This window comes from Vipera ursinii (assembly GCF_947247035.1).
Source record: "Vipera ursinii genome assembly, chromosome: 1".
Lineage (NCBI taxonomy): Eukaryota > Metazoa > Chordata > Lepidosauria > Squamata > Viperidae > Vipera > Vipera ursinii.
In genome coordinates, this window is record NC_139512.1 from 253,760,286 (window position 1) to 253,784,585 (window position 24,300).

Genomic DNA, 24,300 nt, shown 5'->3' on the forward strand with positions numbered 1-24,300 from the left:
CTCCTAAGGTTGATATACTGTAGCTTCCATTGATTGTGATGCTTGGGACAGATGGTAAGCAGTATTTGGAGTCCCAACACCACATATAAGGTCACAGATTTCCCACCCCTCTTTAGTCTATAGTCAGCATGGGGAATTCTGGGAGTTGAAGTCCACACATCTTACTGTTGCTGAAGTTGAGAATCACTGGTGTATAGAACAGGAATTTGCAACCTATGTTTTGTGGATTTCATGAAGCTCTCATGATCTTCTCTGTAGCTTTGAACATTGTTTTTCCACATCCCTTTGTCACTGCCTTAACTATGCTGGGGAATAGGCTGTGCAAGGAGTCCTTTACCACACTTTAATCAGACTCTTCACAGTCCAGCAAGTACCTATTTGGTGGGCTGTCAAAAATTCAACTGTTTTGAAGATGGAATGTAAAGAAAGTCATCTATGCAAGTCCCTTCCCTCAAAATACTTTTTACCAATGTTGATGGCAGGGAAAATGGAATGCAGTTAAGAAATTCTGTCCCTTTCCCTTAATAATTTTGTTTCCTAGATGTCTGTTAAACCATGGTGACAAAGAAACGATGGATTATGCATTGTGATAGTGTAACATTAAAATTGGTCTTTGCATTTGTATTTGCATCCAGATGTGGTATGCGATATCAGCTATATCACAAGCGTTTTAAGTTTTGACGGCACAATTTTTCCCCCACTTGTCTCCTCCCTACAGATTTATTATTATTTTTAGTTCCTTTATGTCAGCATTGACTCTTTGTTAACGTCCTGGACAAGTCCCTGCCGTTTCTTGGCATGACTTTTCGGAAGTGGGTTGCTTTTGCTACTGAGGGTGGAGAGAGAATGACTGGCCAATGTTGCCCAACAGGCTTTATGCCTGAGAACAGAACTCATGGTCTCCTGGTTTCTAGCCTGTTACTTTGATCATTACACCAAACTGGCTCTCTGCCTATGAAAATAGTAATAGGAAAAAAATCAGGTTCAGCTGCCTATAAAATAATAGAAGAAGCCATCTGAATTTTGCTTCTCCAGTGCTCTCTATGCAGAAGTGGCACAATGTCTGTATATATGGTCCCTAACCATCACCAACCGCATGTGTAATTTAAGGCCAAAAATATTCCTGTGCTGATGTATCCTACATGGCCAAGAAAAATAGGCAACTTGTTAGGATTCGTCAAAGAGTGAAAAAGCTTTCTATACATGTAAAATTACTGTTTAGACATTATTATTTAACATTCAATATGGTCTTAAATGTTATGAGTTATTCTATGTCAAAAAGCAACAACCAGGAACATTTAAAACAAACCATTTATTTTAAACTGAACGGTTATTTTTAACAGTTACATAAATTACACAGAATGACTAAGTCAGATGTTTCACAAGGGGAGAAAAATCAAAATTTTAAGCAGGGAAAATATCACAACAGGTTAAAAAGAAAAAAAAATTGCCAAAGCATTCAAATAAGGCCATAATTCTTTAATTAAAAAAACAATAAATTTTCCCCAAAATTCATATTCCCTTTTCTTTCAGTATTCCAGTGCTGTTAAAACTACAAGTCCTGTACAGATGTAATCAAGGCAGTGGGTTACACAAGGGTGTAAATCCTTCAAGTTCATATCATACTCAAGGTCCATTGAAATGTTTGGATTGCAGTGCCGGATGGATGAACACCCTTTTCTTCCAGGTTTTTCAGCATTAGCAATGTAATATAATAAAGCTTATTAGTACATGCAGTTGCCCTTGAAACTTCAGACTTAATTGCCTTCATAACTTAAAATTCACGAAGTGCACAGCTAAATGCCAGAAAATGTAGCCTGCTATTCTATCAACAGTTGCCCATGCTTAATACTTAATGGTCTACTGGAGCAAATGGTGCTCTTTTTAAAGAACTGTCTCACTGTAAAACATTTAGTTCCAAAGATGTGCCAACATTTTTTGAAATAAAAAGTATAAAAACATAGATTATATAAAGAAAATACAAAAACACTAGAAATGACCAAACATTTTCAAAGAACAAGCACCACAATGGACACTAGCATTCAGTTTTGTAGCATATAATCACTTTACTCCAGCCAGTCAACTTCATCAAATTCTGAATCATCTTCTGAATCACTGTATTCCACAGCAATGCGGCGAGACAATATGGTGGCGACATCATTTTCAACACGCTCATGTTTAGCTTCTTGTTCACGTTGCTCTTCAACCTTACGCAACTGAATACCTAGAATGTCACCAAAAAATTATAAATCACTAACATGTATTTTGCAAACCATCTATATTAGGCATAGCAACATGGACTAATTTGTTTTCCATAAGAATCTTCAATTAACAGTATGCACTTTTATAGTTACTTAGGAGTAGCTAATTTTTCTGGTTCAGATAATTCTTAGACATCTGAGAACACACCATGGGCACTTTTAACAAATGGCTACCAATGAGATAATCTCAGACATAAAACACCCGTTTAGTAGAAGGCAAACTTCTAAAAGTTGATCCTGTCACCTTACCTTTCTCTTTTTTCCTAACAACAACAACAACAACAACAACAACATAAAGACAAAGATGGCAACTTCCCAACAACTGAGCCACTCATACAGTCATTTTCTACAAATGCCTCTGGACAGTACAGTCCTAAAAAGCACTCTTGGAAGTATTTTTTTTTAGGCTGTCAAACAATTTTACATATTATCCAGTCTCTTGCGGGTGACCAAAACCATCTATTATTTAAGGGGTCCCCATTTTTTTTGCCTGTGTCGGCAGGCTTATATGTTATTTTGACATCATATTATAAGTCCTCTAAAAAAAAAGGCCTATCATGATTGGTATGGAAAAAAAGCATTTACTGGAAAAAAATCAGGTATAATTGTTCTCTATTATCCTTTTAGCTTCTTAAGATGTTCTAACACTTCAACTTTTCTTGCTGTTTTTCTGAGATGATGGGCACTGAATTTCAGCCCCTCAATATTTTATCTTCTGAGTTTGCCTCAAAGGTGCAACAAGAGCACTGCTGATAGTGCAGAAATGCCTGAGGCTGGTGCTGTGCTTTGCTTTACAACATGCTAGCTTCCCAAATCTATTTATTTATTTTAAATGGCAAGAATAAAAATAATCAGATCCAACTAAGTGAAGCATCGAGCTGGAGAGGGAACCAGCCTCAGGCACTATGCTGTGTACTTTGTACCATTAGGCATCTTGTTTGGGACATACAAACTAGTTTAATAAAGAAGGGAGGGGAAATGAAGAAGGAAACTGTTAAGTTATTTAACTATGGATAGAAAAGGTATGAAAATAAAATGCAGTTACAAAAATAGGATCATTACAGTAATAACCTTCATAAACTTTAAAGTAGAATATTAATATTTTCAATTAAGAATATAAAGGTAAAGGTAAAGGTTCCCCCGCACATGCATGCTAGTCGTTTCCGACTCTAGGGGCCGGTGCTCATCTCCGTTTCAAAGCCGAAGAGAATATACCAATTGATTATTAATGCAAACTGCTAGAATATTAATATTTTCAATTAAGAATATACCAATTGATTATTAATGCAAACTGCTGCTATACAAAATGTTCCAAGGTCTGGGTGCTGCTGATTTAAACACGAAGCACAGTTGCATGGGAAACAAATTACAGCAAAGTGGTTAGATAAAGTAAGATAATGGATATGGAATATTTTTGTAGAAATTTAATAACAAAAGATATTTCAAATGCTTCCTTGATAAATATTCACTTTGCTGTAAATTTTTTTTGAAAAAATGCCATATAAATTATAGTCTTAGAACAGGCCCAAAGTTTCTGGTTCTTTCAAAACCAAGAATATATCATGTTTATTAGAAAACAAATCCAATTCTGATCAAGATTCCTGAATTTCAAATAGTTTAAAACATAAATCAGAATATAGTTTTATCTAGTTATCCACTCCTTATCTCCCAATTATTTAACTTAATAAAACAGTACTGAGAAATTAAGCTATTCTGTCACTAAATGATTTCAACCAAATAACAAAGCACAATAATATAACTGCCTTTTTTGTTTTAGAAAAATAAAATCTTGTGAGCAACAGAAAGAAAAAGCTGAGAGAAGCTGCTTGGTATGCATCAATTATATAATGGTTTTTTTTTTGTTGTTGTCAAAACTTAATACTATATAATATGTTTCTGGGACCCTTTCACAAACTATGTCCTCAACATTATATTGTACATGAACCCTTTTTGCTAACATTTATGTAGAGCTATTATAAACTCCGTCCAAGGATAAATAACTATCTAGAATCAAGTGAAGTTTTTTTTAAATCCATATAGCAATTTCCTTAAGATGACATGCTTACTCTATGCTTAGTACACATAGTTTTTTTTAAAAAAAACATTAAACCTGCAAAAATATATACTTCATCAAGTGTGCAGCCCTGCTAATGGATCCACAGAAAGCTAGTACCTTTTCGTATTGCTTCAAGGAGGACACTTCTGGCATCACTGATGACGGGTAGCGTTGATGGGTGCCGTTTGGGTTCAGGAACAGGAGTGACTTGGGAAGGTGGGGATGGAGGCAATATGGGAAGGTGAGGGCCTGGGACAGTAGAGCTGGGCGGGTGAGAAAGAGTTGAAACTGGTGATGAGGGACGGATACCAGGAGGGGGCAGTGGAGGCGGCGGTGGCGGCGGAGGGAGCCCTTGTATTTCACTTGGCGGAACTGGAACAGGCTCACAGACCTGGGCAATTCTAGTGATGGGAGGGGAGGGTTGCGCTAAGGGAGGGGCTATGGGAGGTGGAGCTGGATGAAGAACTCCGGGAGCAATCTGTAGCGGTGCAGGGGGTGGAGGGACAGCTGGAGGTTGTAAAGCAGTGGTGGGAGGAGGGGGAGGAGGTGGCACTGGAGGGGGAGGTGTGGAAGTCATGGCCGATCTTAATGAAGAAGTAGATAGAGCAGACGGAAGGGGGGGAGGTGGTGGGGGAGGAGTGGGACTCACGAAGACTTGAGTTCTGCCAGCAGCAGGTGACTGAGGCCGATTTTCTGTCAAAGCTGCAGTAGAGCTGGGATTAAAAAAAAATACTGAAAATGAGTACAATTAGAAGAATGGAAATTAGCTGTAATCACATTCTAAGCATCATTAATGATTTCAGAACATGCAAATATTTTGAATGTGCAAATCGGTCATACTTGAGCAGGTTCCCAGTATTCCCATATCTAACACATATTGTTTAACATTTAATTTCTGAAATTGTATAACCAATAGTTATAGTGTTAATCCGAAAAGAAATGATATATTTATGTGTAATTTTTTCCTGATAAGTCACATAATTATGGTTTGCTTGACAATATTTATTTTATTTTATTTTAGAAAATTTATATTGCTGCCTACTCTCCCATGGCGACTCAAGGGTATAAAAACACCATATAACAGAAATAAAAATAATAAATATGGAATTTAATAAAGAAAAGCATGTGAAAATGAAACTAGAGTTCAATCAGTGTATCTATTATAACATAGCACTAAACAGACAAATCTGTCAAAGTAGAGAACATTTTGTTACAATAATACAATAATAACTGACAATGCATTGCTTAAATGATGATAAAATGTATTAAAATGTTTAAGAGCCCAGATGATGAATGTTTGGCATTAAGAATAAATTATTCAAAGGGAGGCAAGTTTCTCTTTTGAGAGTCCTCCACAACAGGAGTGTAAAACACAGTCCTTCTTCCTTATGGTCACTCTCTACACCTCAGACTGAAGTAGAATTTGGACTAGACTTTAGATTTTGGTAGATTTTACAGCAGGTGTAAAAATGGCAGAGCCAACATTATTTTTGCAGGTCTCAGGCCTCCCAGAGATGGGGCCAAAAACATTGGCCCTTATTCTTACATTTTTTTAGAATTGTACATGGTTTGAAGTGTTCCTAGAGTCATCATAATTACTGGAAATCAAGCAATCTTGTTTGTTTGTTCGTTTATTGCTAGCTTTATATAACATATTTCCTCCAGGAACTGAAGAAAACGTACATGGTAACTTTTCCTCTATATTTTCCCAAAAGTTGAAAGATAGTGGTGGCTCAGAGTCAGCCAGCAAATTTCATGGCTGGGGACAGACTTGAATCTAAATCTTCCCAATCTTAGTCTGATGCCTTAACTATGCCTAACAACAGTTACTGGTTGGTAACAATCTTTATTTTCATTTGGTGTGCCATAAGAGCAATTTAGATTTGAAAAATAAAAGGTCCTTAGGACACATGGACATTCAAGTTACTCCTCAGCAATTGTTTAAAACGGCTGAACAATTGAGCAACCCAGGCAAAGGTGACTCTAATTTAAGGAGATGCTGACAATTGCAGTCTGCTACCTATGCATGGACCAAATCATTTTTACCTTTAGAATCTGCATCACTGCACAATTCTAGTAGGTATATCTTTTCTTGGACAGCATAGCCTAATGAAAGGGATTTACATAATGGTAGCTAATTGTTCCAATTACTATGATATGCTCTACAGGTAGTCCTTGTTTAGTGACATTTTTTTTCCCCGCACATGCGTGCTAGTCGTTTCCGACTCTAGGGGCCGGTGCTCATCTCCGTTTCAAAGCCGAAGAGCCAGCGCTTGTCCGAGGACGTCTCCGTGGTCATGTGGCCGGCATGACTAGACGCCAAAGGCGCACAGAACGCTGTTACCTTCCCACCGTAGTGGTCCCTATTTTTCTACTTGCATTTTTACGTGCTTTCGAACTGCTAGGTTGGCAGAAGCTGGGACGAGTAACAGGTGCTCACTCTGTTACGCGGCACTCAGGATCTGACCCGCCAAACTGCCGACCTTCTGATCGACAAGCTCAGCGTCCTAACCCACTGAGCCACCGCGTCCCTTCAGTGACAATAGTAACTGGCAACTTGGCTGTTAAATGAAGAAGTCCCTAAATGAAATGGTGACTGCTTGCAATCCTGATTCAGCTTTCCTTTGCTTACAGACCTACAAAGGACATAAATGCAAAGATTGGTCGCAAAGTTACTTTTTCATCATCACTGTAATTGCTAACAGTTCCTATATGAGGCAGTAGACAAAGACTAAACAAGGACTACATGTATGTGGATTTCAGATTTTTCCTCCTCTTTTTAGTTTTAAGCTGAATATGTCACTTTATAGACTTTTATTTTATTACTTCCATTTTGATGACTATAAATGTTGAACTGGTTCATAATTAATGGCAATAAATCTATTTATTAAATAAATGCATAGGAAAACCTCTAAGAACAAAACATGCCTCAAAGTACTCAGCAAATAGAAAATAGGTATTTCATGGATTGTTTTCTTATTTCCTTGTTTTGTACCTACAACTTATAGTCTGTCAGTGTCAGCTATTGCCAAGGCACTCTGACATTTCATTTTAAGTGCTTCTTACCTAACACAGGGTGGAATGGGTTTCACATCTCCTCCGCCATGCATTGGTGGGGGTGGGGGAGGTTCATGTGGTCTTACTAAAACACGCTCTTCTGCCCTGTTAAGAAGTTCATTCATTTGGCTGTATGGTAATGCAGAAAGAGAATAGGGTCCATCCATGTGTTCCACATATGCCTGCGGTCTGAACAGAAATAAATCCATATGTACATATGTTAAATTCATTTTAGTCTCTGATTTCACTGCCGTTGTAAGAAAAACATTTCTCTCAAAAGGAAAATTAGCCCACTACTTCAATACTTATGAAGGAAGAGGGCATAAAACAGTAATAGAAAGTCAATAAGGAAACTTAACACATGACAACGAAATATACACACCTGACACCTTGTTTTGTAATTGTCATAAACTGTGAACCCTAAACTTGTGCATCGAATGCAGGAACAGAAATTGTAAATTCAGTTTTGCTAACTACAAAGCAAATAGCAAATCATTATCATCACTGCTATTATACACACATACACATATAAGAACAGGAGAGGATTGTCTGGAGAGTAAGGCATTCAAAAGCCCTCCATGGAGAATATGGGAAAGAAAATTACAAGTCCAATCATGAGTGTAAGGTGGCATGACATACAGCAATGATCTATTACAACCATGTCAAATTATGGACGCTTCTAGAAAATTACCCCTAATTATAGAACGTAAGGATGACAGCTAGCTTGAAATTCATACAAACAGCCTAAATGAGCTAGTTTCAAACTTTGCGTTAAAAAACAAACAAACCTGGTCTCAAAATGGGAGGCAGGGCCATTAGCAATTTCAATATGCTTATGTAAAAGGCTGGCATCATCGTCTGCGAGTTCTGGTCCCTGGGCTAACTTCTGCCATTCTCTGCGCCTGTCGTGAGGAGCCCGTGGCACTTTTTCTGGTTCATGAGGACGATCAAGATTCTTCTGCTATTAAAAAAAACATAGGAAACCTGACACTGCTCAGAACATAAACGAATCTGCCAGAAACATATGTTTTCTTTTAATTACAAGGATATAACATTTAAACATTTAAATTGTCCGTGATAATTCCTTCACATTTTCATCATTCAGCAGTACAAGATGTAAGTAATAAACAATGTACTTCAGTAACCATGGAATTATTGTACCAATGAAGGAGAATATTTGTAGCTCAGGGTTGAAATGAGGGGTCCTCGGTGCTCTCTGAACTTGCTTGTTTTCTTGCAGACGTTTCTTTACCCTAACTAGGTAACATCATCAGTACTTAGTAAGGAGCCTGTTTGCTGACTCTTTATATTCTGGTGTCTTGCCTGTCTGGGTGGTGGTGGCGCTCTTAGGGATTCTTTGGTTGGGCTGTTTACTAATGGCTCTGTGGCAGTTTCCTGAAATTATTGTATGAAACACAAAAAGGCGGTCTCTAGTATTATATTTATTATAAAATACCTATAAGGTTAAGTTGACTATAGGTGTACTGATTATAACTGAACATTACGAACTAATCAGTTTAAGATCTATGAGATGCTATAAGGTTTGTGTTATAAATTGCCTCTGAAAATAAAGTCAACAAAGCTAAAAAGTATAAATTTATAAACTTACATGGCCTAAAATATCCTGAAATAAAAACCTAACCAGATTAAAATATTATGCATTTCTACAAAAACTGAATCTTTATTAACAAGCAACTAAGATGAAATATGTATACGAAATACTTTTATCAATTAACATCTCCTGGCTAAGGGTCCTGCCATATTTTATATGCTGTCACATGGAACTTATGTGAACTTATCTGAATGCAATAACAACTGTTTTCTGGAAGTAATAAATGGATGTAAAATTAATCTGTACAGGCTGGCAGCCATAAAAGTAATGGGTAGATAAATGTAATACAAATGTCTTGGTAATAACTATAGCAGAAGAGAATGTGTTCAATAATTTTGACTTGACCATCATCACAATGACACAAATATTCCATTAAGGAGATCTTCCTACACTCTCCTTATAGCACACCCAGGCGAAGGATAGGGATAGGAGTTTGAGTGAAAACCCTTTTGTGTTTATGAATTTCTAACTGCATAAAACATGTTGCAAAGGTTACTACATTTACTGCTTTTTACATCCATTATAAGTTGCCTTATAAGCAAATCTAGACCAGATATACCACTTGAGACTAAAAGGCAAGAGATAACCTAAAACTAAGGAAGATAATTTATTCTGTCCCACAAGGCTCAGTATCCATGTACAATCATTCATAGACTAGCAATATTTATTTTTACTACTTTGCAGAAAGTACTTTGCTCATGGTTATAAAAATAAGTTTGAATCACTATGTTAACTCTGTTAACAACAGGGAAAATCCTTCTTTATACAAGCCAAAATCAGTAAGTTCATAGTTTTCATTGCTAGGAACCAAAGTTCAATCCATTCTATTTCCCATTATAGAATTTATCATACAGGGGGGGAAAAACTTCTACCTGACAGAAGACAGAAGTAAATATATAATAGGCCTGAACTGATGGAATGACGATTCTTTTTTATCTAATTTGTATCTCTTCCCCATTTTTTATATAAATTTTTGATTTTTCAGAAGGCATTTCTACTACTTTTGCTGGTTCTTATTATTTAAATAAACTTTATTATGCTTAGGAAATTACATACCAACAGGCTGAAGAACAGCTTCTATCCATGGGCTGTCAGGCTCTTGAACGGGAAATAACTTTATGTATGATTGACTTGTGAGGCCGGTGTGTTGTGCAATTAGCTCACATGGTGCAACAAGACGGTGGGTTTGTTGTCACTGTGAGTTGTGGTGGTGGTGGGGGCATGGAGGGAGGCTCAGCCAATCTCAATCTATACATGGTTGTACTTTGACAATAAAGGTTCATTCATACATAATTTTAATGGCTGCCTTAAAGGGGCTACTTTTGTTTCACTGTATCTTTGGTCAAAAGCAGTATCTTTTACCTTCTGTTTTCTCTTTTCCTTTCTTTTATCTTCTGTATCTTGCAACATCTTTTCTTTCCATAGATCAAAGAAATAGGAAGGATTCGTGTAAAATTTTAAACCCTCTTTTCCATCATCTCTAAAGATAAAGCAACGTTGTAAAATGTTATTAAACACAGACTGAATGATAACATCTGAGATTATAACATCATCTCCAAAAGAATACACTTCTAGCAGGATGAAGTCTTGAGCAGAGAATACCTACGTACACAAACAGGGGAAAAGGTGCATTTTAATTTCCAAGGAAAATAACTGACACTGATCTAGAAAGCGCACACTGAAGGAATGGCAGAAATCAAAATTAGAGGATGTTAATTAAATAGATAACCATATCTGGGGGCAATAACAAATGGACCCAAATTTTAAATTATTGAATACACAAATCATGGCAAATGTTTCGATGTATGTCTAAATATTTAAAGACCATGTAAAATTCATTATGTAATGCCCGTTTAAATTTTATTATTTGTTTCATGGATTTTGAAAAGGAGCTTGAGTGCTAAGCTCATGGCAGAATTTTATGCATGAACTTAACAATCTGTTAATATATAAAATCATATATGAAAAATATAAGCAAAAGGTAAATACAATAGAAATTAATGATGTAATTTCTTAGTAAAAAAATTGTTTGAAAGGTTATTTTGGTTGCAAAGTTCTAATCAGATGGGTTGAAAAAAAAGAGCTTGAGAATGGAACCACATGCTTCATAATGAGGAAAATGCACTCAGTAGATGCTCAGGGGCAAATCAATCAAATATTTTATGCCCTTTTAATGCCAGAAGCAGGTTCTCTTCTTCAGAACATTACAAACAAAATACTTTAACAACAGACTGGGCTAGACTTGACTACAAGACTCTTTAGTTGCTGAAAAGAACATATAACAAGACAGCTTGGCCTAGAGCAGGGGTAGGCAACCTTGGCTCTTTTATGACTCGTGGACTACCATGCTGGCTCAGGAATTCTGGGAGTTGAAGTCCATAAGTCATAAAAGAGCCAAGGTTGCCTACCCCTGGCCTAGAGGTTAAGTGCTGGCCTAGAAACCAGGAGATGGTGAGTTCTAGTCCCACCTCAGGCATGAAAGCTGTCTGGGTGACTTTGGGCTCTGTCCAGCCCACTTCACAGAGTTGTTGTGAGGAAAACAGGAGGAAGGAGTATTAGGTATGTTTGCTGCCTTGAGCGATTTATAAAGTAATAAAGGCAGGATAAAACAAAATCCAATAAATAAATAAATAAAAGGACTTTGATCCAACCTCTAGTACAAGCTTACGTGTGACAAGATGTTGTACATTATAGCTTGCTACACATGCTTTTCTTGTAGAAAGTTCCAAATTAAATCCCTAATATTCCCTAGTAAGACAGGAAGAACTGGAGAAATAAAGTTCCCTAGACATTGGCAATACAAGATTAGCTAGGGCAGGAACGGATATAAATCATTGGCTTATGTATTATAAAAGAATACAATCATGATGAACAATCAAACAAATACAAGGCAGGTAATCTAACCTTAGAATTATCAGTTGCTCTCATAATTTGTGAAATTTAAGTTGCATAGAATCACTTGTATGACTTCTGATGAAAAAGAATTGGGATGTCAAATGAAATCCTTGAATTCAGTTACAGATTTTTGAAAAAAATATCCCAGTAAATAATAAATGCATAATATAAACATAGGATATAGATTTTTTGAAATGATAACCTGTAAGGGGTAAGGATGTTGAGTGGTGGTGGCTGTTCACATGTATCGTAAGTCTCCTGCAAAGGGATTGGAAGACTCCTGCGGTCAAAGAGCTGTTGATCTTGAGTTGTGGAACTTCGGAAAGCTTTTCTCATTGTTATATCTTGCAATGAAACTGAAGAGAAGATAATTATTTACACAGTTAGGGTGTTATTAAGCTCTAGTATTCAGAGAAGGTTATACTAAAGTTTGCACTTCATAAGAAAACAGGGCATTGGAATTGTTAGGATCTGCTCATTAAAAATTAAGGCTGTGTTAAAACATCTCTCCTAAAAGTATTAAAGCGGCCACATGCTTTGGAAGCTCCCTACTCATATGTCAAAGGCTTTACCTAATTGCTAGGATATGTTTCTTCATTTCCAATTGCTTCATTACATTGCAACCTTAACAGAAGTCTTGTGTGCATGTGCACAAAACAAATATCTGGGAAAGCTTTCTAAGCAGTTATGCCAAGCCTCTTAGAAGACCTGTCACCTGTCATGCTTCAAGGAGAAGAATGTTAAACTCAGAAAAAAAACATGCTTTTCAGAGCAATGCTTTGAATGCTTCTACATAGTCAACTACAATGACAATTATGAAACTGTAAAGTGAAGGAAAAGAGCCAGTTTGTTGTGGATAAGGCATTAGGCTAGAAATCAGCACAAAGCCAGTTGGGTGACCTTGGGGCAGTCTCTCAGCCCGGGCAAATGACTTCTGAAAAACCTTGCCAAGAAAACTATAAGAACTTGTCCAGACTCTCTCCAAGAATCAGACATGATGGAACAGAAGAAAAAAAAGTGGAGGATTTTGTGCTCACTGAGGCAATGATCATTCTGAAATTAGAACTAATATTACTATGACAAGAAACCATAAGCTATTGAAATTGGAAATAAACAGCTTAGCAATTGTAGAATACGCTGCTACAGATTCTTTGAATGTGGTTCTGAATTGGCTGAGTAGCTGTCACCATTTTATTATTTTTTATGCAACACATTGTTAAAGTTTAACATATAAGTTAGACTACTGGCATCAATGATTTTTCCCAAATTGTTTCCTCAAAGCTGATCAGAATTGATTCTTTATAATGGCGTACATTTTGCTAATGGAAGAAATCTTCCAAATGAATAATTAACTACAAGCAACAAAAGAATAATATAATGGGAAAAAAGCATATATGTGTTACAAGGTAATTTATCAATCATACACTTGTTTCTTGGATGTGGCTTACATCTAACATTGACTATAAATTCAGGTAGTTAACAAAATTGAACACACATTTCTGCTGCCTATAATTTATTTAATTGAATTTAATTAGTAATGTGTGCATTAATCTATAACTACATGTTTCATGAAACTAAATTAAAGTTATTAATTTATGTGATGGCAATTTTGTGTTGGGCACTTCGCTTTATCTGAAGGGAACTAGTAAACTGGGGTTCTTCAAACTGGTGACCATGGTATGATATAAGTTATAGTTCAACACATCCAAAAGAATATCATAGTGGAAATACTATGATAGCTGGTTGGACTAAATACTTCTAATGCTTTCCATCTCTAAATTTATTGAATCTAAAACTCTTAACTGAAATAACCCATACATTTCTAAGCAAGAAAATGAATTAAAATAGTCCTGGCTTTGAATGAAGTTATGTAAGTTTGGTACTGGAAATCTACTGCAAAATACTGTAAATGTTTTTTTGTAATTAAAATGATTGCAATTGTAATTAAAATGATAGACTAATCATGCTAATTTGCTTCATTTTTTAAAACCAACTTTCCAGCTTTGGGATGGATAACATTTTTAAAACTCAAGGGAAAACTTCCTTAAACTCTTTCTTTTTTTATGGAATGGCAGAAATTTCACTAGCGTATATCACAGTGATATCCAGATCAGATTTCTGCTAAACCAAAGCAATATTTTTAAAAACACATTTACAGAAATTACCTTAAAGTGCTTAAATCTCTGCAGATAGTAAGCACTACTGATTAACTTTCAATTCCAAGTTCCCATAGTTTCCTGCTACGACTAAGCCAATAGTCCAGTCTAAGTGTGATTTATTTCTCTTACATTCTTTTGAAAAATATTTGGAGTAAAATATTTTTAAAACATTATTTAAAAATGTATAAATATATAAAATATAAAATAAAATTATTTTATACTTTAATATCCTGTCTTTCCTCTGCAATTTCCAAAAAAAACATGCAAGGGCATCTATTTCCAAATTTCCTCTCCATAACAACACCTTAAGGGGGCTGTTTTGTGCTTTTTTTAAAAAAAACCTTTTATTTATTTATTTATTTATTTATTTATTTATTTATTTATTTATTTATTTATTTATTTATTGTTTATTTATTTTTGGGACTTATATGCCGCCCTATCTCTCGAAAGACTCAGGGGCTAACAACAATAAAAACAACAATACAAAAATTAAAAAAGAATTAAATAACAGCCCCAAAATAAATTAACTACACAGTTAAAAATTAAAACATTTTAAAAACCCATCGTCAATCCAGGTCAGCCTGATGGAAAAGAAAGGTTTTGAGGTCGCGGCGAAAGGACCGGAGGTCCGGGGCCATCCGAAGCTCAAGGGGGAGTTGGTTCCAAAGGGCTGGTGCTCCCACAGAGAAGGCCCTCCCCCTGGGGGTCGCCAGCCGACATTGTCTGGCCGACGGCACCCTGAGGAGGCCCTCTCTGTGTGAGCGCACTGGGCGATGGGAAGTCGTCCCCGGCAGCAGACGGTCCTGCAAATATCCCGGGCTTAAGCCATGTAGGGCTTTAAAGGTAAGTACCAGCACCTTAAATCTTGCCCGGAAGACAACTGGTAGCCAGGAGGGGTGTAATATGGGAGTATCGGGATGCTCCCATCACTACCCACGTGGCCGCATTCTGCACCAGCTGAAGCCTCTGGGTGGTCTTTAAGGGCAGCCCCATGTAGAGAGCATTGCAGTAATCTATCCGAGAGGTAACGAGTGCATGAGTGACCGTACGTAGGGCATCTCGGTCCAGATAGGGGCACAACTGGCGCACCAGGCGAACTTGGGCAAATGCCCCCCTGGCCATGACTCCAATATGATCTTCAAAACTGAGTCGTGAGTCCAGGAGGACGCCTAAATTGCGCGCCCTATCAACGGGAGGCAACACCTCTCCTCCCATAACCAAAGATGGAACCTTTTGGACAAGTCGAGATGCCGGTACGTAAAGCCACTCAGTCTTGGCCGGGTTGAGCTGGAGCCTGTTCTTCCCCATCCAAATCCGTACCGCTTCCAGGCAACGGGACATCACATCGAGGGCATCACTGGCTTGGTTTGGGGTGGAGATAAAGAGCTGGGTATCATCGGCATATTGATGATAAAAAAGGTAAAGGTAAAGGTTCCCCCGCACATGCGTGCTAGTCGTTTCCTACTCTAGGGGCCGGTGCTCATCTCCGTTTCAAAGCCGAAGAGCCAGCGCTTCTCCGAGGACGTCTCCATGGTCATGTGGCCGGCATGACTAGACGCCAAAGGCGCACGGAACGCTGTTACCTTCCCACCGTAGTGGTCCCTATTTTTCTACTTGCATTTTTACGTGCTTTCGAACTGCTAGGTTGGCAGAAGCTGGGACGAGTAACAGGCGCTCACTCTGCTACGCGGCACTTGGGATTCGACCTGCCGAACTGCCGACCTTCCGATCGAAAAGCTCAGCATCCTAACCCACTGAGCCACCGCGTCCCTTATATTGATGATACCTCACCCCAAAACCACGGATGATCTCACTCAGCGGCTTCATATAGATGTTGAACAGGAGGGGCGAGAGTACCGACCCCTGAGGCACCCCACAACTAAGGGGCCTAGGGTCTGACCTCTGCCCTCCTGTCAACACCGTCTGCGAGCGGCCCGAGATGTAGGAGAACCACCGTAAAACGGTGCCTCCCACTCCCAACCCCGCAAGACGTCGCAGCAAGATACCATGGTCAATGGTATCAAAAGCCGCTGAGAGATCTAAAAGGACCAGGACAGAGGAATAACCCCTGTCTCGGGCCTGCCAGAGATCATCTACCAGTGCGACCAATGCCGTCTCCGTGCTGTACCCAGCTTTGCTGTGCAAAGCTAGCCTCATAGGGCCCAGGAGCAAGGAACATAGGGATGTTTGGCATGCTGTGGCTCCTTTAAGCTGCTTTGTGCATTTATTATTATTATTATTTGCTGCTGAAAGCCAATTCCATACAGTCCAGCAACCAGACTGGGCAAACCTCAGCAGCAGGAGCAAGAATATGATAGCAAAGGTGAGAGGAGACAGCACTGCACAGAGTGGCAGGATCTCAAAGTGCAGGGTGGTGAAGGCAACTGGGATTGGGATGGGGTGGGATGGCACTCTTACTGAGGCTTAGAGCTGGGAGGGACCTCAAAATGGCTTGGACTGGGATGAGTACTCACTTAATGACCTGCAACTCTCAATTAATGAGCATAATGGGCATGCCAGGTTTTCCATTTTAAGTCAGTGCAGTTATGTGATTCTTGCTTTACACCATACAATTTTCAGTAGCAATCCCAGTCCGAATTGTGATTGTAAGGTGACTCCCTATATCCAAGCAGCTCCTACACACACACCCTCCCCCTCCTCCTCCTCCTTTCAGAAAATCTATCATTTCCACCAGACTACATTCTTTCAAAATGTCATACATTTTTTTCATAAACTTCATTGCTGATTCTCCATTATCACCATTCACTAATATATTACTAGTGTATTACTCACTAATATTATTGGCATATATTTTCTATTGTATTACAATTACTGCTATCTTTATATTGTGCTTTTTCCTAAAGGAGCCCAGAGTAATACACAGAGGATCTAACTACCTGTCTAAGGTTCAAAAATATAGCAAAAAACTGTCTTACGGGGCTTCCTAAATACCACTACCAGTACAAGGATTATACCCAAGGCATGAACAGAATTTTATGGAAGAAATATATTCATATTCAACTAGTTTTGCGATCATGAAACAGAGACCTACCACTTATATTTTGGGATCAAATTTCAGTTTCTTCATCTAACCAATTAAAAACCTCAGGAGTTTTTACAAATCAATTATATCACTATTTGTTAGCCTTGCACAGGACTCTCAGCCGTGACATGGCAACTACTTTATGGCAAGTATCTCCTGAAATCTGCTTTCAAACAGACCTAACTGAAATTTGATCTCTCAGAACACACATTATTCAATGGAATACTGAAAACAGCTTTTACATGTTCTCAGTCATGTGTTTTATTTTCTCGATGGCATATTTTAAAGGCTGTTTATACTGGTTTGCTTCAGATTTATGGCGCAACATCTGCTAACTGGAAATAATAGATAAAAGTGTCTTCAGTACCAATATTTACAAATGATGACCACGTTTGGTACAAGCCATAAAGTAATGCATCAACTATTTTTGTAAAAACTCACGCTCTTCTTCCTTTGGATCAAGTTGTGTAACACTGACAGATAAACGATCCACACGTTCTTGTAAGGAATTCACTCGGAAAGAAAAACTATGTGCCTCGTTGAAAAGTTCTCCAAAGATATCTTCTGCATATTTACCTGGAAAAGGACGTTTTTAAAAATAGGGCTAAGAATATGAACATGCTTCAAAGGACTTGGATTGCTGTATCATACTTTCATTTTAGACATACATCATGCAATAAAAATGTAGGCTTAAAAATGTCAAGATAATATGATATTGGTCTATTGCACTGAACGCAACAGTTTTGTGGCACTTAGACTAATACATAGAAGAAACTTCAATAAGTATTTTTATTGGAGTCCTGTATTTGGTCACAAATGAAATGCCCATTAACAGCAGCTTGCTCAAGTGCTTAAGAGCTTGTATGCTTTATTTCATGATACAAGAATTATCCAATTTTTCTCAATAATTTTCCCAGGTGTTTTTTGGGGTGTTTAAGCATCTGGTGTTTCTCCCCCTCCCCCCCCCGGGCTTGGAGCTATAGGCATTTAGAATCTGAAACCTGCATAACTGCTATGTATTATAAATGAAAGTCTGTAGAAATGTTATAAATGAAATACAATGGATTCCAAAACTATTTTAATCAAGAGAAAGAATGGAATGTTCATGGTAAGATTAATGCAACTAAAAGTGCAAGAATATTACCATAGTAATAAAATAGCACTGAAGTATAGTGGTTACTTATTCATAATTCCATACAAATAAGTAAAACAAACCCCCACAAATACTGAACATCTAGCAGCTTTAAATATAATTATTTTGACTAATCAGTTAAGTATTTTACTGAAGATCCAAACAGAATTGCTGAATATTTGAAACCCTATTACAGTTTCTTCTATTTGGAATAGCAATAGCACTTAGCAATAGCACTTAAGACTTATATACCCCTTTATAGTGCTTTACATCCTTCTCTAAGAGGTTTATAGAATCAGTGTATTGCCCCCAATAATCTGGGCCCTTATTTTACCAATCTCGGAAGGATGGAAGGCTGAGCTGATGAGACTCAAACTGCCAAACTGGTGGCAGCCAGGAGTCAGCAGAAGTAGCCTGCAGTACTACATTCTAACCACTGCGCCACCATAGCTCATGCACAATTATTTCTTATATTTGGTTCTTTGTGTTCAATGTCTTCCTGGAAGAATCACTTCGAACGGCTCCTGGAAGAATCACTTCGTGGGCACTCCATCACTGGAGATTTTTAAGAAGAGACTAGACATTTACCTGTCTGAGACAGTATAGGTTCTCCTGGTTGAGCCGGGGGCTGGACTAGAAGACCTCCAAGGTCCTTCCTGCTCTATTCTATTCTATTCTATTCTATTCTATTCTATTCTATTCTATTCTATTCTATTCTATTCTATTCTACTTTGTTGATAAAAAGTCATTTAATAATTTAGTTGGAAGAAAAAAAGATGCAAGAAAATATTTCAATTTTAAGGGGTATTTTTATTTATTTATCTGAAGAAAACCCTTTAACTATTGCATATTTAACATAGGCATATGCATGCATGTGCGTGCACACACACACACACACACACACACACAATTTAAAGCAACTATGTCTGGGTTAAAACCCTGTAACTCTAGTCAACTCTAATCAATCTTTTATAATAGATACATATACGATACTTTTCATTGGTATTCTCATTACTGTTTCAAGAAATATTCACACTTTTCACTTGAAGAGTGCCATGTATGGGACAATCTACTTAAGTTGAATCCGGAATTTGATATCTTCTCAGGATATTTGAAACTTCAACAACTAATGTAGTCATGAGACTCAAAATGATTATGCTAGAAACTCAATGAATAATCCATGTGGTGATATATTTGTTTTGCACATGCTGGTCCTTGTTTTAGTTTCCACAGAGAAAGACTTGAATTAAATCTCAAATGCTGCTTAGAATCATACTTAGTGACATTTAGAAGCCTACACAAGTTGGCAGACCATGTTCAAAAATATTAATTCAACAGCCAAAGTGAAAAATGTTATATTCAAGCTTTGTGTAAGACCATGCCCATTGATCTTAACAGCAGCAACAACAAAAACCCTCTAACTATGTGCTTAAATTAATGTAGGTCTCTTCACTAGAAGATAGCCAAACCAGCAATATTGTTCAGAATGCTATCAGGCTGTAAGATTTTGCCTGCAGAGTCCAGCATCACTTTAAGCATAGATTTTTCTAACTGTACAGGTATTATGCCTGTATAAAGTGTTCTCAGCTTAGAATATCAATTTCAGATGTTCTGGGCTCAGAATAAAATGCATTTTCTGTCTAAACCACAATAGATTCCCTGGCACAAAACTGGAAATCAAAAGGAAAAACAAATGAAATAGAAGGCTTACCCAAACTAATAATAAACATTAATATTCACAGACCATTGTTTAACTTGTTTAACGACAACCATGGGATCATTTTTATTTCCCCCTTTCTCCTTCATTTACAAATTATTTTACCATTGACTTGATGAATAAAATCATGGCTCAGTATTAGATTATCATGAAGATCAGTTAACAAAATAGGAGAGAGAGGGAGGGAGACAGAGAGAAGCCAGAATAGCCTGGATTTTTGGGGGGTGGGGTGGGGGGGAAGGGAAGCTACTATTTTTTTAAATTTTGGAAACAGCTGCTGTAGGGCATCAATCCATCAATAATATGGTCGATCTTAAATAACTTGCAATGTAAGTTATTTAAAGTTATTTAAATAGCACACAAGATAAAATAATCAATAGAGAAAATAAAGGCTAAATAAAATATGCGAGAAACTTTTTTAAAAATGCACAATCATAAAATGTTATTAAGGCAAGTACTAGGAAAACATGCTTTCAATATTATACAGCCAAAATACAAAATTTTGAAAGCCCCTTATTCAGTAAACATCAATTATATCTTACATAGTAAGAGAGCCTTAAAAGGTATCTGATAAAGATATTATAGAGGGAGGATGCTTTACTTTTGAAGAGCTTTACAGATCATAAGCAATATTCTGAATTTAGCTCAGGAGACCATCTTGTGCTGGTTTTTTATGTAGTACAGCTAGACAACCCATGATCCAAAGGGTCATCCTTTTAGTAATATTCCCTTACCAATACAGAGAAACTTCTTCGGCACTAAAGAATATTATTTGGAAGATACAGTTGAGCTGATTTTTGTTCTTCCAGAATTTGTTTGCAATAGATGCATCATTGCTATATAAATTTGGTTGTTTATTAGATAGAGGTTGCAAACTGCATATCTTAATCTTTCCCTTAAATCATCATTGCTATATAAATTTAGGAGTTTATTAGGTAGAGATTGCAAACTGCTTATCCTGATCTTTTCCTTCATACAGCAGAAATTGGCAGTTTCTCCACGAATAGAATGACAGAGAGGGCAAACTTTGGCCATGGCAGTTGAGTCTCACTGGCTCAAGGTTGACTCAGCCTTCCATCCTTCCGAGGTTGGTAAAATGAGGAGCCAGATTGTTGGGGGCAATAGGCTGACTCTGTAAACCACTTAGAGAGGGCTGTAAAGCACTATGGAGTGGTATATAAGTCTAAGTGCTACTGCTATTAGCAGAAATATTACACTGTGCAAGTCATGCATTTTACCTCACTCTTTCTCTCTTGAACATCATGTGCATGTTTGTATGCCAGAAGGGACATATAAGGCAATACAAACATGTTTTTTTGGCCTGGTCTCTGTTTGTTTCCTGTTTTAAAAGAAACAGAGATTCAACCACACCTGAAAAAACCTATATTGACTAAAGATTATAATTGTAATTATTAGTCAGTTGGTAAGAATCTCTTCCTGGAAAGTTGTTTAAGCATGCATAATTTCCATTTTGAATTAACATTTAGTGAGATTAATTTACTAAACTTATTACAGTCTGCTTTAGGTCTGGATTTGAAATTAAACCTACTTCGATTTTCTGATGGGTAGAATATGAGGGGGGAAATATTCCAGGAGAATGCAGTGATTATGGACTTATTATGTTTTATATGTTCACTATCTCTCTATCTCTATCTATCTCTATCTATCTATCTATCTGCATACACAAAGAAAACTACACATAATACATTTTGTTAAATACATGGTATGGGAGAATAATGCATCTTTTAAAAAAAATTAAAAAATATGAACATGATGAAATAGGATTCAGGGTAAAGCCAAATTTGGCTATATGAAATTTACCTTTAAAATAAATTAATTCTTAATAAATTAAATACTTACTTAGACTGCTTAATTGTCTTATTATATTTGCCAAGGAAATATTAGTAACACATTCCAATTCATTCTTGATGCCTCGTGGCAGAGCTGTATGGCAAAGATATCTAGGGTCTATGTTTCTTTTTACCAGTGGCATTCTGAAATATCAAGCAACTACCAGTCCTGTGAAGAAACAGAAGAGCAAATTAAAATATAATTCAGTGTTGCTTGTTTCCAAATAAGATGTACAAAGGATGACAAACATTTGAAAATACAATTAAGGCACCTATGAAAAGCAGGATAGTCAGATGCAAAATAGCTCACAGCTCTTGTATTTTCCATACTTATTTGGAAATCTTATTTAGTGCTTATATGATAAATTTCCTCATAGAACTATTGAAGCTATTGAAACAATAGAAATCTTGTACTGAGCCCCTTTTCTATTCATTCACTGGTTGTGAAGCTGGGAGTTCTTATATGTTATAGTTCTACCAATTGTGCCAGATGGTATAAACCAATTTTCCCAAATTTAAATTACTCTAACTGCTTCCATTATGGCATCTTAGCTAACATCATATGGGATGACAGAAGATGTAATCCAAAACTTCTGGAATGATCTAAGCTGAGAAATGCAAATATATTCTACCATCATGTGTTAAAAATGATAGGGAAAGCGAGTACTTGATTTTAAGGGACTATAAAACAGGATGTAGCAAATATACCGTCATCTGGAAAATAAAGTACACCCCCTTTGAGTTTTTAACATATAAGGATATAGTAAAAATCATCTGGTTCTTAGCAGTTATTAAAAGTAGGTACAATCTCAGATGAACAACAACTTACATATTACACCATGTTATCATTTATTTTACCAAAAGAAAGCCAAAATGGAGAGACCATGTGTGAAACCAATATACCAGTTATTCCATGAAAATAAGACAATACTAATAAATTGCAAAGAAATTATATACAATTCCTATTTTGGTACAGTTTTTCCAAGTATGAGGTACATCAGTCAATTGTGAAAGGGCAGGAGTGAAACTTAAGTTTCATAATTAATATGTTTATTTTGAATGTGTTTAAATCTCCAGATTCATAAAATTCCATCATAGAATACTAAAGAAACTAAATCATGGTCTGACGGAATAATTATGAATTATATTTTTAAAATTATGAAAAAAGGTAATGTTCCAGGAATGTTGTCCATTCTGGGAAACTAAAACTTAATCAATTTGACACCAACAACTGAGCAACGTTTAGAGCAAATCCTAAAGAGATTGACCTTATAAACAATGTTTCTTACACTTTTTTCCCCAGGACCACTTTCCAGTTTTAAAAAATCTGGAGGACCCCAAAAGAGCATTTCTTTGTATTGGTTATACTTATCAACATTTATCATATTAAAATTTAAAAATATCACATTGCTACTGCTTGTCACAATTGTTTAATGGGATTTTAATACGGTATTACTGTATTATTTTTCAATATAGGTAGGCAAATAATTTAGATTTTGTGGACCGTTGTGATGGTCTTGAACCACCCAGGGATCTTATGGCCACACTTTAAAAAAACACTCTTATAAACATGCAGTATTTACTAGAAGTCACACTATATTTGTAAAGAGCAAGTGTTGCTAGATTAACATTTTTGTTTATGTAACTTCTTTAGTAAAGAGAGCCAGTGTAATGTAATGGTTAAAATGATGAACTACTACCTGGGAGACAAGATTCAAGTTTTTCCTCAGCCATGGAAATGGAAACTCACTGGAGGACTTTCAGCCAATCACTCTTTCAGACCAACATATCTCATAGAGTATTATTTTGGTGATAAAAAAGGGAGTTCCTGGAATAGTAATTAACTGCAAACTGAATATGAACTAGCATAAAACAGGCAGGCACTATTTTAAGTGGTATCACAAAAAATACAATTTTCAAATTATGGGAAATAACCTTTCCATTTTATTCTGTTTTGGTAAGACTATTATAGTTTAAGACAGGGGTGTCAAACTCAATTTCATTGAGGGCCGCATCAGCATTGCGGTTGCCCTCAGGGGGCTGGGGTGGGTGTGGCCAGAGTGGGCATGGCCTATTGGGTGGGCGTGGCTAGAGTGCGTATGGCCTACTGGGTGGGCATGGCCAGCTCTACATCGTTCGCATCAAGGGTGCCTATGGGGGCCTGGGCAGGAGTGGGACAGATCTGAGGGTCTCTGGCAGAAGGAGGGTCTCTGGGCCAGGGCCAAGGTAGCGGGGGCCGTTCCCTCACTGTTTCCAGGATGGCTTCGTGGGCCGCATGAAACCACTTCGCGGGCCGAATCTGGCCCCCAGGCCTTGTGTTTGACATGTCTGGTTTAAGAGGATTCAGTGCAGGCAAGTGAGGATGAACAGGAGACAAGAATAAATGCTACAAAGAGAGACTGAATGTTTAGCATTCAGAGGAGAAAAATCGAGGGAGAATGAAATAACATCCTTCAAATAATTGAAAATATATCATGCTGAAGGTTAAGATCTGTTTTTCATTATTTCATATTGTAAA

The 24,300-nt window shown here is 37.1% G+C and overlaps 1 protein-coding gene across 1 annotated transcript in view; it reads right to left on the bottom strand.

Moving 5' to 3' along the window:
* Positions 1–909: 909 nt before the first annotated feature.
* The window catches only part of WASF1 (WASP family member 1), a 50,781-nt gene continuing 27,390 nt past the window's right edge, over positions 910–24,300 (bottom strand). The window contains exons 2-9 of the mRNA XM_083358943.1: positions 21,793–21,951; positions 17,525–17,659; positions 12,084–12,237; positions 10,349–10,466; positions 8,163–8,335; positions 7,384–7,563; positions 4,435–5,030; positions 910–2,224 (exon numbers count right to left, since the gene is read on the bottom strand). Coding sequence (XP_083215069.1) covers positions 2,067–2,224; positions 4,435–5,030; positions 7,384–7,563; positions 8,163–8,335; positions 10,349–10,466; positions 12,084–12,237; positions 17,525–17,659; positions 21,793–21,925 — 1,647 coding nt within the window. The 5' untranslated portion in view covers positions 21,926–21,951 and the 3' untranslated portion in view covers positions 910–2,066. The remainder of the gene's footprint in view (positions 2,225–4,434; positions 5,031–7,383; positions 7,564–8,162; positions 8,336–10,348; positions 10,467–12,083; positions 12,238–17,524; positions 17,660–21,792; positions 21,952–24,300) is intronic.